We start from the raw sequence: 17,257 nt of genomic DNA, 5'->3' as shown, positions 1-17,257 counted from the left end.
TAGATGACGCCTGAACTGGTGCCCTAAAGAGGGGCCCTAGCAGATCTAATAAGTACTGACAAAAGCATACGTACCCCATGGCTCAAGAAGGTAAAATATCTTTGTGAAATCATCAAAATGGAGGTGGATGGAGTGTGGCTTTCCCCAAAACACAATGAACAAAGCTATAGCTAATAAGCTGAAGCAAGCTTTCTGGGAAGCCATGCTGTTGCAAACTTGGAATTACCAAAAAGTAGGGTGCACAACTGAAATATTCTTCCAACACGAATGCACCCCTAGTTTTAAACCATAACTGGATAGGATTAGGTCACCACAAGCCAAAAGCCTGTATATAAAAATCAGGGTTGGTTGTCTACCGTTAAGATCTTTTACTTGCAATTGGATAAAACAAGGTCTTCATTATCTCGGTGTGCTTTTTGTCTGCTCCTTCAAGAAACAGAGGAACACTCCCACTTTTGCCCTGGATATGGCTTGCCCTGAAGAAGGTGGATTGTTGCAGTATATGAACTCTTGGGTACAGCTCACACTTGGGAAGCTCAGACTCCTCAGATAGGACACAAAAGAACAAATCGTGTCTGCTGTTTCTAGGTTCCTCCTTTGGGAATGGAGAATTAGATAAAGCGGCTAATGAGATGTAATGGATGACATCGACGTTGTGATGCTTTTAATTTGTGTGCTTAAAGTCACAATAATATTGCAATGTTTCTATTGCTTCTCAAAACATGCACTTTTATGATTTCTTTTAAAGATGTTTTAACAATTTGAATGATTTGCATGACAGAATGTTTCTATGTATGTATGTACTACTTTTATGGGTTTTTACAAGCTGAATAAAGTATTATTAATGAGTAACAGATGACACTAGCAGAGAACTCAGCTGATGAGCCACATCTATGCAAATATTTCAAACATGCCTCATTCTTCCATCCAGCCATGTATGTCAAGAAGAAGAACTTTCACTTATAAAAAAAAAAGTCAGACCTGTTATGTTTGTCAATGCTTGATTTATACAGTTCTTAGTAATCTGCTCAGGGTTGGAAGAGGAAAGACCATTATCCAGTTTTTGACAGCACTGAAACTACTTGCTGAGAAGAAACACCTACTTGGGGCAGAAGAAGATGAGACAGCAAACCACATTACCTCCTCGTCCAGTCTTCCTCGCCACAGTATTCACATATGAGCCTCAGGCTCCACACAGAACTCCAAGTAAAATTAAAAGAGCAGCGCTCTAGTCTCCCCTCCCTCCTCCAATATGGCCCCCAGTGTCTTCAGCCAATCCCATAAAGGGATACAGAACCACCATCACGACCTGTTCTTTTTTTCTGCACTTCTCCGAGTGCTGTGTTGCCTGTGTTGACCAGTGGTGTCATCAGGTGAGTGGGGCTGGGTTCCTGCTTCAGCGGTCCCGTTATGCCCTTGGGTATCTAGTTTGGGGGTAGTAGTGTGTTTTTACACGATCGTTTGTTTAATGTGTTGTATTGTACCTCCTGCTACTACCTTTGAAGCCTCTGGTCCTGCTTTAGCGGACTTTCAGTGGCGTTCGTCTTGTTTTCTGCCTGTGTCGTACGGTGACACTGACGATCCCTCGTGGTCTGTTTCATTTCCCGGCCGCGCGTCCTGCTTAGCGGACATAGCGCGGCCGGATGCATTTGATCTGGGGGCCCGAGGCTCCCGGTATCATTCTTACCTGCTATTGAGGCCGCGTGTGCGTGCTGTGGGGGCGGGTAGATCCCGTAGGCATTTCTTTTGACTGATTCTTCGTTGTGAGTTCCTTGTTGTTCCGATCTGTCTCGGACCTCGCTTGCACGGTATGTGGGCATGCGCGCGGCTGTTTCTCCTCCATTTATGATTGGATTGTCTGATTACAGGTACTGGCTTGTTTGGTTGCCTAGCAACCCCGGGGCCTTTTCTGCCAGGCGTGTTGTCTTCTTACCTGCCTGTGTTTCACTTCATGCGTTCACTGGTGTATAGCTGTGATGGAGAGTGGTTCTGTGCCTGGTTCTGCTCCGGAGGCTTCTGGTTCTGGTATCCAGATTCCCTCTATGGAAATATTACAGCAGATGATAAATTCTGCTGTGGCTGCTGCTATGCAAGGTCAGATGCCTGTTCCTCCTGCGAAGCGGGCTAAGGTTGATGGCGCTGCAGCTGCTGATTCTGACATTGAGGAGGAGGTTGATGTCAGGGGTCGTTTTGTGCAGGGTGCCGACCTGAAGGAGGTGCTGGGTCACATTAGAGAGAACTTGGTGTTTCCTGCTTCTGTGGTTCCTCTGGAAGACTATCTCTTTGCACAATACCAGCGTCCTGAGCCTGATTCTTTGCCTTTACACTCTTCGGTCTTGAAGGTCCTGGAGAATGAATGGAAGGATGCGGACAAAGGTTCCTTTCCACGCTTTTTGAGTAAAAGGTACCCGCTCCAGGACTTTGATGTGAAATTCCCTTCTTCGGTGAAGGTTGATTCATTGTTGGCCAGCATGGCGTCTCATGGAACTGTAGTGTCTGAGGATTCTTCTCCTGCTGACCCGGTTGACCGTAAAGTGGATGGTGCGGTGAAACGCACTTTTGCGGCTGCGAATTTCTCTATCAGGGCGGCTGCATATGCGTCTTACACTATACAATCCTTGCTTAAGGATTTTCAGTCTCTGTCTGAATTGATGGACCAGGGGGAGGATGTTTCTTCTACCCTGGCGATGATGGAGCAACAAGTTCGGTTGCTTTCGGATGTCTCCTTTGACTCTTTAGGTGCAGCGGCTTCCGCGGCTGGGTCTTCAGTTGCTGCGAGGCGACAGTTGTGGCTTCGTTCATGGAAGGCTGATGCTGCGCAGAAAAATCTCCTGATGAAGATTCCTTTTTCTGGGGTTAAACTTTTTGAGTCGCTGATGGATGACATGGTTAAGAAGACGGCGGAGGACCGTAAGCTCCTGGCTCCTGAGAGGGCGGGTCACTTCCGTTCCTTTGGTTCTCAGAGGGCTTTTGGCCCTTCTCGGAGGGGTCGAGCTGGTCAGCCCTTTCGTGGGAGGGGGCGTGGCCGGGGTGCTCCTTCCTTTGGAAAAACCTGGTTCTCCGGTTCCTCTTCCTCCTCCACTCCTGCACCAAAGTCGTGACTGGATCGCTCCTGGTATGGGTCCGGTTGGGGGTTGCCTCAGTTTCTTCCTGGAGTCTTGGAGACTGTCTGTATCGGACAAATGGGTGCTGCAGGTGGTTTCAGAGGGTTTGCGTATTGGATTTATCCAAACTCCCCCAGACTGTTTCAGGGCTACTCCTTGTCCCAGGGATCCTGTGAGGAGATTGGCGCTTTTGGAAGGCATCGAATCCCTGGTGGTAAAGGGTGCGGTGATTCCTGTTCCCATCGTTCAGTTGGGGTTGGGTGTGTATTCCATCCTATTCCTGGTGTCGAAGCGCACTGGGGATCTTCGCCCTGTGATGGACCTGAAGTGGGTGAATACTTACATCCCTCACCAAAAGTTCAGATGGTTTCCCTTCAGTTGATCCTTCCTCTGATCTCTCAGGGCGACTTCCTTGCATCGATAGACTTGAGGGATGCTTATCTACATATCCCTGTTCATCCCGAATCTCAGAAATTTCTCCGGTTTTGCGTGATGGGTCAGCATTACCAATTCCAGGTAATGCCATTTGGACTCTGCTCTGCTCCCAGGGTCTTTACTAAGGTTCTGGCTCCTCTTATTGGCCTTTTGCATGGGGAGGGCATTAGTGGGTTTCCTTATCTGGACGACATTTTAATTTCTGCTTCTTCTCTTCCCAAGGCGGAGTTGCATGTCAAGAGGGTGTGCCATGTCCTGGAACATCATGGGTTCCTAGTGAATGTACCGAAGTCCTCCCTGGTTCCTGCACAGGAATTGACTTTCATTGGGGCTCTGTTCAGGACTCAGTTGGGTATGGTGTTCCTACCTCCTCCCAGGATTCTGTCCCTGATGGCTGCTGTTCGTGCCCTGTTGGTGGGACATTCTCATCCTGTGAGCCTATGGCTGAGGGTTCAGGGTCTGATGTCGGCGTCGTTGTTGACTGTGCCGTGGGCTCGACTACACATGTACCCGTTGGTGTCACACGTTTTGTCGCATTGGGACCCCTGTTCCCTAGATATGACTGTTTTGATTCCTATGTCGGAGGAAGTTCGGGTGGTCCTGGGTTGGTGGTTGGACGAGGGTCATCTGTCCAGGGGCCGTCCATTTCTGATTATTTCCACCCGCGTGGTCACTACCGATGCCAGCCTGCTGGGGTGGGGTGCTACTCTGGGGGATTCAACGACTCAGGGGGTTTGGCCTCAGTCGGTGTTGTCATGTTCCTCCAACTACAAGGAGCTGAAAGCCGTCCTTTTGGGTTTGTTGGATTTCTCGAATCTGGTTCAGGGTCACCATGTGCAAGTTCGAACGGACAATCAAGTTGTGATGTCATATATAAACCATCAGGGTGGGTGCAGGGTTCAATCCCTCAGTTGCCTCAGCCGTCGGATTTGTTGTTGGGCGGAGTTGAATCTGGAGTCCCTATCTGCCATTTATCTTCCTGGCGTGGAGAACACTGTGGCGGATTGTCTGAGCCGGGTGTTTCCCTCCATGGGCTCTTTGTCCCTGACACATGTGATGTTCAGGAGGTTGCAGCGGATGTTTGGTTGTCCGATTATCGACCTCTTTGCTTCCCAGGACAATTTCAAGATCCGTTGCTTTTGCACAATTATGCCTTGCCGGGATGCATGGAGGGTGGATGCCCTGTCGTTCCCTTGGCCGAAGGGTCTATTGTATGCCTTTCCTCCTGTTCCCCTGATTCCGGCGGTCTTGCAGAAGATCAAGAGGGAGGGATCCTTTGTGCTTCTCATTGCTCCGGGTTGGATGCGTCGCCCTTGGTATCCCCTGATGTTGGAATTAGCTGTGTCTCCGGGGTGGGCCTTGCCATTCAGTCCTTATCCTCTGTTGGGTCCTCTTCTTCCTCTGCCTGTGTTCCGTTCATTGGGTCTGCGGGCCTGGCTCTTGAAAGGGATTCGTTGATGCGTACTGGCTGTTCATTGGCTGTGGCTGGGGTCATTCAGCAATCCAGGAGACCTTCTACTCTTAAATCCTATGCTAAACACTGGGATAATTTTGTTTCTTGGTGTCTGTGTCACGATCTGTCGGTGGCTTCTTTGGATCCGGCTCGCATTTTGGATTTTTTGAATGATGGATTTGTGCTGGGCTTGGCCATTTCGACTCTTTGGGCTCAGTGGGCTGCGATTCAGGCGTTCCATGTCCTCCCTTTAATTTCTGTTTCGCCTTTGGTTGCTAGACTTTTTAAGTCTCTCTCTTTCCAACGCCCCCGTCCTATTTTGTGTCCTCCACCTTGGGACCTGCCTTTGGTTTTGCGCTCCTTGCAGTTGGCTCCCTTCGAGCCTTTGGAGTCGGTGGAGTTGAAGTTTTTAACACTCAAGGTGGTGTTTCTTGTGGCGATTGCTTCGGCCAGACGTATGGGTGAGTTGGGTGCCTTCCTCCGTTCTGCTCCCTTTTTGTTGGTTTTGTCGGACAGGGTGGTGTTGCGCCCTCATCCTACGTTCATTCCGAAAGTGGATTCTTATTTTCACAGGTCTTCTGAGGTGGTGCTTCCATGTCTTTGTCCTGATCCTTCCTCGGATGAGGAATCCCTGTTGCACCTCTTAGATGTTCGTCGTGCTTTATTGATATATTTGTCTCGCACGTCTTCATTTTGCAAGGTGGACAACTTGTTTGTCAATTATGGTTTGTCACGTCAGGGACTGAAACCCTCCCTCTCGACGATCAGTCGCTGGATTAAGGAGGCCATTTTGTTGGCGTATGCTTCGGTTTCTGAGGTTCCCTCCCTTCCTGTTCAGGGGCGTTCCACACGCTCTGTTGCTGTGTCTTGGGCCTCCTTCAAAGGGGTGTCCATGGAGGATGTTTGCCGGGCTGCTACTTGGTCTTCACCTCATACGTTCATGTCCCATTACCGCCTCCAGGTTGGGGGTGGGGGTTCTGTTTCATTTGCATCTTCTGTTTTGACTGCGGGGATGCCTTGAGAGGTTGTCTTTGATTGCTGTACCTCTGTATATTAAACTTGGTTTTTCACTGCACTTTGGTGTGGTCTTTTCCTTACATGAAGCTGATTGCTTTGGTATCGGCTCATATGTGAATACTGTGGCGAGGAAGACTGGACGAGGAGGTAATGCCCCGATTACTTACCGGTAATCTTCATTACTCCGAGTCCTAGTCTTCCTCGCCACAGTATAGTTTCCCTTCCCTCCCGGCCCTGGTGGTGGCTTCATGTCTGCGGCTTTGTGTATCAGGTCGTGATGGTGGTTCTGTATCCCTTTATGGGATTGGCTGAAGACACTGGGGGCCATATTGGAGGAGGGAGGGGAGACTAGAGCGCTGCTCTTTTAATTTTACTTGGAGTTCTGTGTGGAGCCTGAGGCTCATATGTGAATACTGTGGCGAGGAAGACTAGGACTCGGAGTAGTGAAGATTACCGGTAAGTAATCGGGGCATTTTTAAAAGCTAGATATAAAAGAGGAGGGATCACCTTAAAAGGGAAGGATGCTTTGGCAAGCACAATGTTTATGAAAGATCATTGGTCACTTTTCGAACAAAATACATATTTCGTACATAATAACAGAACCCATACACAAGTTTGTATCTACTGCCATGACAATAAAGGGTTGTTTTATTAATGAATGTCTCGTTCTTACCTCGTTTTCTGCTCGGAGTGTTGAAAATTCACTTTTTTCAAGGATAACCATATCTTTTCGGATGGAGTCCAGATGAGCCATTATCTGCTGAATGGTTATTTCCTGGGGCAAAAAAAATCTAAGTTTACAATGATGCATATGCCAACTACTGCTACCGCTCCTATGAGTTCATCCCACATGTGGCTGTGGAAGACGGCGATGCGCATCCCGTGCCGCTAGGCTCCATACTGACCCATACACACAAGGACACACCCCGTTCGGAAATTAACTCAATCGATGCCACCATCGCAGCCTGGCAGGCACTGGGCCGAAGAGCAGATAAACTTCCACTATACTCTCCACTTATGCCTCTGGCACACCCCGCTGGCATATCAGTCACTCACGAGAAAGGGGTCCTGCACACTCTCACATTAGCGGGCATCGACAAAATGCGAGACCTCTGCCCTGCAGGTAGCTTTCTAGGGCAAGCGGACTTAAGCTATGTGCAAAACCAGACTAAAGAAAGCACTACAGGCACACTACCCTACTTTCCCGACACAACCCCGACACTACAATCACTACACACTCTGCTCACCAGCACAACGAAACGTAAGTTGGTGACAAAACTTTACCGAGCGGCTAGAGATGAAACTCCCCTACCTCACAACACAAGCATGGATAAGTGGAACGAGAACCTAGAGCCGCCGCTCACACAGAAGGACTGGGCGCACTGCTGCCAACTGACTCAAGCACTCACTTCTAACAGCAATCTACACATTATTCACTTTAAATACATTCATCAAGTTTATTATACACCGTACAAGCTATTCAAATACGGCCTTAGAGAGCATGATAGATGTAAGCGCTGCGGCGCTCCGGGGGCGGATTTCTGGCACCTGGCATGGGAATGTGGGAAGGTAGCGGAATACTGGATAGCTGTGATTAATATCATACACGGTATGACCAATATAGACTTGGGCTGCACCCCCCATGTGTGTTTACTTGGCCTTGTGCCCTTCCTCAAAGGTGCGATATGCAGACTAGTGAACATAGCTTTGCTGCTTGCGAAGCGCCGGGTGGCGATGTCCTGACAGAGCCGCCCGAGTCCCTCAACCTCTCTGTGTTTAAAAGATATGGCATACTGTTGTGAAAAGTTGGCCCTATATGCTGAGGAACTGCCTACTACCTCCAGGCCCAAGGATATTTGAGAACCACTGCTGCAGTATCTTCGCTCACAGGGCGATGGAATGCCCTGTGCTTCTGATGTATAATCTGAGGGCCTGTCATGAACTTCGCCCTGCACTGTATGTATACGCTATGTTGGAAGGTACACACTGTCACACCACTTTGTTGCCACGGGTTTTTCTGTTTGTTTACTGATGAATGCATTTATCATTGCTATGTATGTATCATGCATAAATTTAATAAAAAAGTTTTCATGTCAGACAATAAACATGGCAATACATCGAGTCCTTAAAAAAAAAAGTTTACAATGATGCAACACTTCCACACTATCTATATACCAAAACAATACGAGCATGTTCATTACACCATTTTGTATTATGTTACAGCTGTCTGAATGGATTTTTCTATTGTTTAAGAAAAACGGACCATACAAAAATGATTCCAGGGGGACATTTTACGGTCTGTAACTACCACATTAACTGAGGAACCTGCATCTTGAAGGTTGCATTACTGTCCAGCCCGCAAACCAGTTCTAGTTCTAGCACCACCGACCTATGCATACAGTTAGCTTGAGAACATTGGTTAGTCATTGTGATGTGATGGTGACACAAAACATACATAAGCAAGCATTGGCAATAGGTCTCGCTTGCGTGACATGCCAAGATCTTTTAGCCGTGCTGTACAGCAGAGTGGCTGCTGTTCAGTATGGGTAAAAGTTAGTGGTGTACAGTAGAGTGGCATAGAGTAGAGTGGAATAGACTGGAGTGGCTTAGAGTAGACTGAAGTATAGTGGAATAGAGTGCTGCAGAGTAGAGTGGCATAAAGTGGAGCGGCGCAGAGTGCTATGGACTGGCACTGTCTTGAAGTGCATAGAATGGAATGACAGAGTAGATATTCATACAGTGGTGTAAAGTACAGTATCAGAGCGGGATGGAGTGGCGTAGAGTGGCAATGTGTGGCATAGAGTGGAGCGGCGTAGAGTAGAGTGGTATTGTGTGGAGCGGCATGGAGTAGAGTGGAGTGACAGAGTACAGTGGTGGAAAGTAGAGTGCCGCAGAGTAGAGTGGCATGGAGTAGAGTGACTTAGCAAGGGATTGTGTGGAGTGGCGTGGTGTAGAGTGGCATGGAGTAGAGTGACTTAGCAAGGGATTGTGTCGAGTGGCGTGGCGCAGAGTGGCGTGGCGCAGAGTGGCGTGGCGCAGAGTGGCGTGGCGCAGAGTGGCGTGGCGCAGAGTGGCGTGGTGCAGAGTGGCGTGGTGCAGAGTGGCGTGGTGCAGAGTGGCGTGGTGCAGAGTGGCGTGGTGCAGAGTGGCGTGGTGCAGAGTGGCGTGGTGTAGTGTGGCGTGGTGTAGTGTGGCGTGGTGTAGTGTGGCGTGGTGTAGTGTGGCGTGGTGTAGTGTGGCGTGGTGTAGTGTGGCGTGGTGTAGTGTGGCGTGGTGTAGTGTGGCGTGGTGTAGTGTGGCGTGGTGTAGAGAGGGGTGATATGGAGAGGTGTAGAGTGGCATGGCATAGAAGGACACTGTGTGGAGAGGAGTAAAGTGGCGTGGGGTGGAGTGTAAAGGAGTAAAAGTGTGAATAGAGACAACAGATAGGGTGAAAGCAAGAGAAATAAGAAGCCGTATGTCTGTGTTAAAAGTAGGAAAGCGCATCGCACATCCCGAAATAATACTGAATTGCTTATGAAATAAAAATAAAACAACAGTGTGATGCAAAAAGATGAGGAAGAACAAAGAAGAGGAAGAATGTATACCTGGTCCATGCTCCTGGGAGGAACTAACACACGGAAGGAAGGGAAGCCTACTGTATCTAAGCAATCGAAAGATTGAAAATGAGAGTGATAATGAAAACAACTAATGGTATGCTGTGGGCGAGTTGTGAGCCGCTTTGTTTGCCATAAGTTGGCTGGGTATGCTCAGACGTTAAGTCCCTTGCTCACTTTGCCACTGGATTCAAGCAAGCCTGGCTGAAGACGGCTGAAATGCCAGAAACCGGTCCTAGGAAGCTTGTTTCCGGTCCAGGGAAGGCATGGCTTGGCAGTTCGGGCTGGACTGTTCCCATGAGGCACAGGGTCAGACTGATTTGCATATGGCCATGTCTGAACTGGGGTGGCAGAGTGGGCTAAAGAACGGTGATGGATCAAACCCAGATCTGTTGACTGGGTGTGAGTGTTTGATTGGTTCTGATGCTGCGTCCATCACCACCCCCTTTTGTACCGCAAGATTAAAGAGCAGCAAGTTGACAATATCGGAGTTGCGCTAACAAACCGATGACATACAGAACGGTTTTCTAGAGCCAACTTTTATTTTCAGCTCGACTGAAAGCAAGGAGAGGACTGACCCAAAATTATTAATTACAACACTTAAAAGGAACTCCCCAATTTCGCGTGAAAAGCAGAAGATACTGCAAGCCTTTTCAGCTAAATCTCACTTCACCCAACCCTTCTTTTTATTAAAATATGTGAATAACTTATGGCACTGATAGAACCAACGAGCCTAACAAGGCAATCCCGCCCTTGATCTTAGCATGCACCCGTTGACGTTTACCTGGTTATAAAACCATTGCTACGTATACTGCCATCATAACAAAGCAAAAACTCCCTTTTTAGAGACGCCTTGCACAGCAGAAGAAAAAGCACCCCATGTCCTATCGGTCAAAAAGCAAAATGATTAAGTATAGATATGGGTTTCTTGAAGACATGCGATGTTAGATTTGAAATGAGTATCTCCATTCACACCTTATGTGGCCTAGAGCAAGAGTTTTATTTAGCCCATTACCAACGCAAATTAGAATCCTGAAAAGAGGGCTACTAAAAGTACTAGCCTTTCAATAGGTATGGAGCAGAAAAAAATATAAGCCTGAAACTTAAAGAAAGTGTACTGTGCCATATTTTTCAATTTTTACTACTAACCGCACTTCTTGTCCTCTCCCTCCTTTACTCTTCTCCCAGATTAACTTCAACTCTAATTCTTGCCCATCCAACCCCTCTACGGTGGAAATAGCCAGCTATCAGGGGAAGGGATACCGCATCCCGCCACCAACCACATAATCATTGATTTTCACTTGACTGAAAAAAAAAATTAAATGTGTAACAGCATCAAGAATGCACTGCAAGTAGCCAGCCACAGGCCAAACTTTCTCAGATTACTAACCCCCTGCCTGAAAACCAGCTATAGATCAGACAATATCTGAATTCCAAAAGCTTAAATGTTCCTAATCTTTTACTTATGAGGTACAAAAGCACATGTGGAGTTCTAAATTATTTTCAAGTTAGCTGGCTAATCAAAGTAGACAAATGCTCCAGTCACCCAGTCTGCCAAATCATCTGTGAAGTCGTGATTGTCGGTCCATGGTGGCATGGCACACATCCCCTCGTATATGTAATGAAAAAACATTTAACTGATAGTGGGCTGGACAGACGAGCTGGTCACCAATGAGATGTCTCAGCAGAAAATGACCTACTTGGATCCAGATGGAACGAGGATTACTATCGGCATAAAAGCAGGCACCAGAACGCAACTGTGACTGCTGAGTGTCAAGGCGGTGTCAAGGCATGTTGACGCGATAAGGAATAAACAGGATTTAGCCCAGTTCACCCTCAAGCCAGAAAGGGCAGCAAAGTCAGCGAGTGTGTGAACCAGTGATGTGGGAGTCGAACGTAGATGTTGGCGGTATGGAAGGAGATCATCTTCGTAGAGAGATATTGTTAGAAATGGGGGTCTCTAGTTGGCAGAGGTAGGTACCTTTGTCCAAATAGGGACCCTTGCTTCTAGTTAGGGTAAGGGGGATACACTTCTAAAATAACCCCTGCTCACCACTTTGGTAGCTTGGCACGGGCAGACAGGCTTATCTCAGAGGCAGTGTGTAAAGCATTTGTGAACACAGAGTAATACAGTGAAAACACTACAAATGGACACTACACCAGTTTAGAAAAAAAAGTAATCTTTGTCTAAACCAAACAAGACCAAAACAACAAAAATCCACAATACATTAATAGAAATATGACTCTGAAAGCAAATTGCAGATGCGATACTTTTCACACAAAGTACCTTGGATGCGTTGCGCACAGAAAGAAAAAGGGTAATAATATCGGCATTTATAGAGCGCGACACCTACCTCAAAAAGAGGTGTTCCGGGCCTATAGCGGGAAAGCAGTAGAGAGGGATTACCAAGATTCTAGCTTTGGCTAAATAGCCAAGTCTTCAAAGTATTTCTGAATTCACATTCAGACTGGATAAGGCACATGTTGGGAAGCAGAGAATTCCACAATCTGGCCGTTACCACCGTGAAGGATCTGCCCCCTATGCATGACTTCGTATAGCGAGGTTCACAGAGCAGGTGCTCAGAGTTTGACCTCAATGACCGTTTTTGTTCTTAGAGGTATGACCGATGCTTACGGTTACTGGGACATCTGCATCGCAGTGCCCAGAAGGCCATGGTCAGGGCCTTGAACTCTATCCTTTTCGCTACCGGAAGCCAGTGGAGCAGTCTTATAAGCGGAGAGATGTGGTGTTGATATGGTACTCGTCTAATTAATCTCGCAGCCGCATTTTGTACCATCTGCAATCTTGTGATCATATGGGCAGATAATCCCAGGTATAGACAGTTTGCATAGTCCAGCCGAGATGTCACTGTGGCATGGACTCTACGGCAGTCCCCCGGCATTAGATGCAGAAATGTCCTCAGGCATCTCAACTTGCCGAAGCATGAGGCTGCTGTATGACGTACTTGAGCTGCGAATGAAAGATCAGTTTCTCATTTTATGGCCAAGTTTATTGCCGTTGTTGCTGGGATAGGTGGCAGGCCCATTTCCGCATGCCACAAAAGTCCAGCTGACGGAGGAGATGCCTTACCAAAGAACAAGACCTCTGTCTTCTCCGCATTGAGCTTCAGTTTATTGTTATTCATCCAACAGGAGATGTCTTTCAAGCATCCCTTAAATCTAATGAGAGAGTCCGCAGAATGATCTTTGAAGGAGAACACCAACTGGGTGTTATCTGCGTATGATATTGCCTTTACTTCCCAGTTGGCAATGAGCGAAAACAGGGGTGCCAGATAGGAATTGAAGAGTTGCGGGCTCAAGGCCGAACACTGCGCTACCCCACACCACAGAGGCTTAGGTTCCGACTGAAAGGGTTCAAAAGCTACACTCTGCGTGCGGTCTTTAAGATAGGACTGTAGCCAGGAGAGAACCATCCCTCCCAATTCCATTGATTTGAGGCTATCTAATAAGATTTGGTGATCACAGTGTTGAATGCTGCGGACAGGTCCACAAGTACTAGCATTGCAGATGCTCCCGTGTCCACAGTCATTCTTACTGACATGCCACCTCCAACAGCCCTGTCTCGGTACTTAAACTGGACCGAAAGCCGGACTGCGCGTCATGCCGAATGTCATGCCCATCAATGAAGTTAGCCAGTTGGCACTGTACCATCTTTTCCAACATCTTCGTGGGTGCTGGCAATAATGAGATCGGGCGGTAGTTGTTGAGCTCTTCCGGGTCTACATTAGGCTTTTTCATCAGGGGCAATAACATAGCATGTTTCCATACATCAGGGAAGATGCCCAGGGAGTTCATATATGATTCAGATCGAGATTAATCAGGTGAGCCACTGTCTTCCACAATTTTGGGGGACGTGGATCCTCTGGGGACCCCGACTTACATTTCAGGATCTCCGTCAGGGAGGAATTCCAGAAAAGTATCCTCGATATTTCGGATTCCCAATGCATCTGTTTCAGCTGTCTCCATCTCTGTCTTGAAGGGGTCATAGACCTTCAGGATTTTATTTTCAAAAATGTCAGATAACTTCATACACTATGAGGGGGATGGCTGTATCTTGCTCTCAAGTGCTGCAGACTTGGTGAAGGAGCTGACTAACTTGAAGATTTTCTTGCCCGAGTTCTCAGCGCTGTTAATGCGCTTCACAAAGTAGTCTCTTCTTGTCACCCTCATCAACTTGTGGAGCTCTTTTAGAGCTTTCTTATAGGCCAGTTTAGCCATTGAGCTATAATCTTTCCTCCAGAGGCGCTCCATTTTTTTACATCTACTTTTTTCCACTCTGAGATCCTCAGAGAACCAGGGGGCAGATGGAGATTTTCTTGAGATTATAGTTTATAGCTACGGTGTCCAAAATGGCAGAGATCCACCTGTACAGTGCGGGTGTGCCTACATTAGGGTCACTAGTTAATTGCAATTGACTCTCCAACCGTGCTGGACCAAGGGTCTCTGCTGTTAGCTTCTTCTAGTTTCTTTTTGGCATATTGTGTATTTCTCCACCAGATTGTAGTTTTACCAGACTGAACGAGAAAGGGACCAAGTAATGGTCAGTCCAGACCATTACTGCGGGGTTTCGGCTACCAAGGACGAAATACTCTTGAACAATAAATCTAAGGTATGGCCTATGCAGTGAGTTGGGGATTTTACATGCTGTGTGAGATATGCTCCATTTAGAGACATGGTTAGCTGAGAAGCATGCGTACAGCCAGGATCATTTATATGCAGGTTGAAATCTCCTACGGCTGTTTAGTTGGCATATTGCAATGACCTCTGGGCAATGAAGTTGCATAGGTCTGGGGTTAGACTGGGTGAACAGTCTGGCGGTCTATATATCAAAAGTCCTGCAAAGGACGTCGTGGGTCCAGTCTTTATACAGAAATCCAGACCTTCTATCAAGCCCATATTTCTCAGCTCTGTGGTGGAAATCCCCCATGAATCCCTCACAATGATGGCTACCCCTTAGCCCCCCTCTTTTCTCACCTTTCCTGTATGCGCAAGAGATTTTAAAACCCAGGGGAATAGCCAGGGTCAACACTGGTTTTGTTTCCTCCTTTAACCACGTTTCGGTCAGAAAAATCACATCCCATCTGTTGTCAAACAGCGATTACCAAATATCATCTGCATGTTTGGGCAGTGACTTGCAATTAATCAGACAGGCTCTTATCTGCACCAAGGCCATGGGGCTCATGCCCCTTTTTCCCAGGGGCATCCCCATATTCCCTAAAACAAAATTACAACTTTTGCAGTAGTGAGGGAGTACGAAGTTCACCATGTTAATATCATGGCCAGCTGGACATAAGTTCCACCTTAAAGCCAGGAGAGAGTCCTGTGTCCAAGAAATGCTCTTACCGCTAGTGAAAGGGCCAGCGTGGCTAGCGCTGGCTGCGATCCGGACGCGGACAGGTGCCGAAAGGGCTTGCCTTTGGCGTGCCCGCTGCACGTCCATGCACACATGCCGGTTATGTAGAGTACCAGCCTTGCTAGCCGGAAATGAGGGAGCCAGGGGAAGGAGTCCCTCTGCTCAAACGGCCCGAAGAGCCGCGGCTGACCGGGGACCAACACAGGCGGATAAAGTGCAAACAGTAAAGCAGGTAACTAGATCAGATTTTTAAAATAAGCAATCAGTGATCAGTAGTTATTAGGCAGTGATTAAAAATCCTCCAGCATAGCCCCTCGGCGCGCTGCTTACATACAGCTGCGCGTCAGTGCACACATGCCGGTTATGTAGAGTATCAGCTATGCTAGACGTAAATGAGGGAGCCAGGGGGAGGAACAACGTCCCTCCGCTCAAACGGCCCAAAGACCCGCGGCGGACTGGTACCAGCAAAGGCCGATAAAGTGCAAGTGCAAACAGTAAAGCAGGTAACTAGATAAAAAATGTAAAATAAGCAATCAGTGATCAGTAGTTATTAGGCAGCGATTAAAAATCCTGCAGCGTAGCCCCTCGGCGCCTGCTTACATACAGCATTGAAGGTGATGCGTCGGTTCCTTACACTCACGGAAGGTGATGTGTCGGTTCCTTGCTCCGGAAAGTGATGCGTCGGTCCCTTAATGCTGCGCAGGGGAGGTTATTCGTAGGTTCCTTTCCGGAGAGGAGGTGATGCGTCTGTTTCTTACTGTGTGGAGAGGTGATGCGTCGGATTCTTACTGCTAATCCCAATGATGCGACAGACTTGGCACCTCGATGCGATGAGTCAATCCGGGACTATGCGTGGGTTCTTGAAGCCAAAAAGCAGGGCTTGCGGCGAAATCAGTGATCTCGGACTTCAGTGCACTCGATGCGGTGATTTCTCGAGCCGCGAGAAGACGCTGCGACGATTTCTTCGGCGATGTATCGGAAACAGGTGCGGATGTGTCACGCTTCTCGAAGTTGCGTTACTTTTCCAGCTCCCAGAGGCAAACAGCCTCCAGAGGTCCAAAACAACAGCAGGTATCTCTTAGCAGGTCAGAACTCCCAGCAAGTAAGTTCAGGGGAGCTGGTGGTGAAGTCTTTGTGTCCCTGAGACTGCAGAACAGGCGGCAAGCTCCGTTTCAAGCCCTTGGAGATCTTCCTCAAGCAGGGGACACAGCAAACAGCAAAGTCCTTTTCCCTTTCCTTGGCAGAAAGTAGCCACTGCAGGCCAACCCCAGACAGCAAACAGTACAGGGGCAGTATTTCTCCTCAGTTTCTCCAGCTCTTCTCCTTTGCAAAGGTTCCTCTTGATTCCCAGAAGAGATCTAAAGTTCTGAGGTCTGGGTCCCAATATTTATACAGCAAAATCCTTTGTTCTCTGGTGGCAGAGAAGCCCTGTGCTCAGTCAAAACCAGTTCTGTCCTCTCTGGTGCAGCTTCCTGGCAGGAGGTGGAGACAGCATTGTGGAAAACAGACCAGGCCCATTCAGGTGAAAGGAAATTTCCTCCCCCTACTCTAAATGCAGCCCAGGTTTATTCAGCCCAGCCCTGACTCGTCCAGACTCTCTGGAGCCACGGCACAGCCCCAGCCCCTGTCACTCAAAAGCCAGACAGTCAATACACATCCTAGCAGAGGCACACTGGATAGCTAAGCAAGATAATACCTGCTTTCTAAAAGTGGTATTTTTAAACACAATGTAAAAATCACCCTCACTGAAAGATGCATTTTACCATTCAGAGTTCAGGCATTCTAAACGTTATTTTCCTACCTTGTTCCCATGGATTGTTATGCTTATTAGATGTTATAAGCAAACTCCCCATTCTATCCTATGGGGACAGATAGCCTTACACTAGTGAAAAACGAAATTGGCAGTATTTCACTATCAGGACATGCCACACACATCAGGGCATGCCCTACCTTTCACATTCACTGCACCTGCCCACAGGGGTACCTTGGGCCTACCTTAGGGGTGACATATGTACGAAAAGGGAAGGTTAGGGCCTGGCAAGTGGATGCACTTGCCATGTCAACATTGCAGTACTAGAATGCACACAGGCATCGCAATGGCAGGCCTGAGACCTTGTTACAAGGCTGCTTGTGTAGGTGGCACAAGCAGTATAGAGCACTCGAACCAGACGAATAAACCGGGACCCAATACCGTATCGAGGCAGGGTGGCGAAAAGGAAATCCCATTCCAAAGAATCGAAGGCCTTTTATAAGTCGTGAGCAAGACAGCCCGAGAAAG

The 17,257-nt window shown here is 47.9% G+C and overlaps 1 protein-coding gene across 6 annotated transcripts in view; it reads right to left on the bottom strand.

The window, feature by feature from the left end:
* The window catches only part of CCDC90B (coiled-coil domain containing 90B), a 152,425-nt gene that overhangs the window by 56,098 nt on the left and 79,070 nt on the right, over window positions 1-17,257 (bottom strand). For all 6 annotated transcript variants that reach the window (XM_085623225.1, XM_085623226.1, XM_085623229.1 and 3 more), the window contains one exon: window positions 6,683-6,784. In XM_085623225.1, the coding sequence (XP_085479351.1) occupies window positions 6,683-6,784 (102 nt within the window). The remainder of the gene's footprint in view (window positions 1-6,682; window positions 6,785-17,257) is intronic.

Source organism: Triturus cristatus, chromosome 8 (assembly GCF_964204655.1).
Source record: "Triturus cristatus chromosome 8, aTriCri1.1, whole genome shotgun sequence".
NCBI lineage: Eukaryota > Metazoa > Chordata > Amphibia > Caudata > Salamandridae > Triturus > Triturus cristatus.
This window is presented reverse-complemented; position numbering and strand designations above follow the sequence as displayed.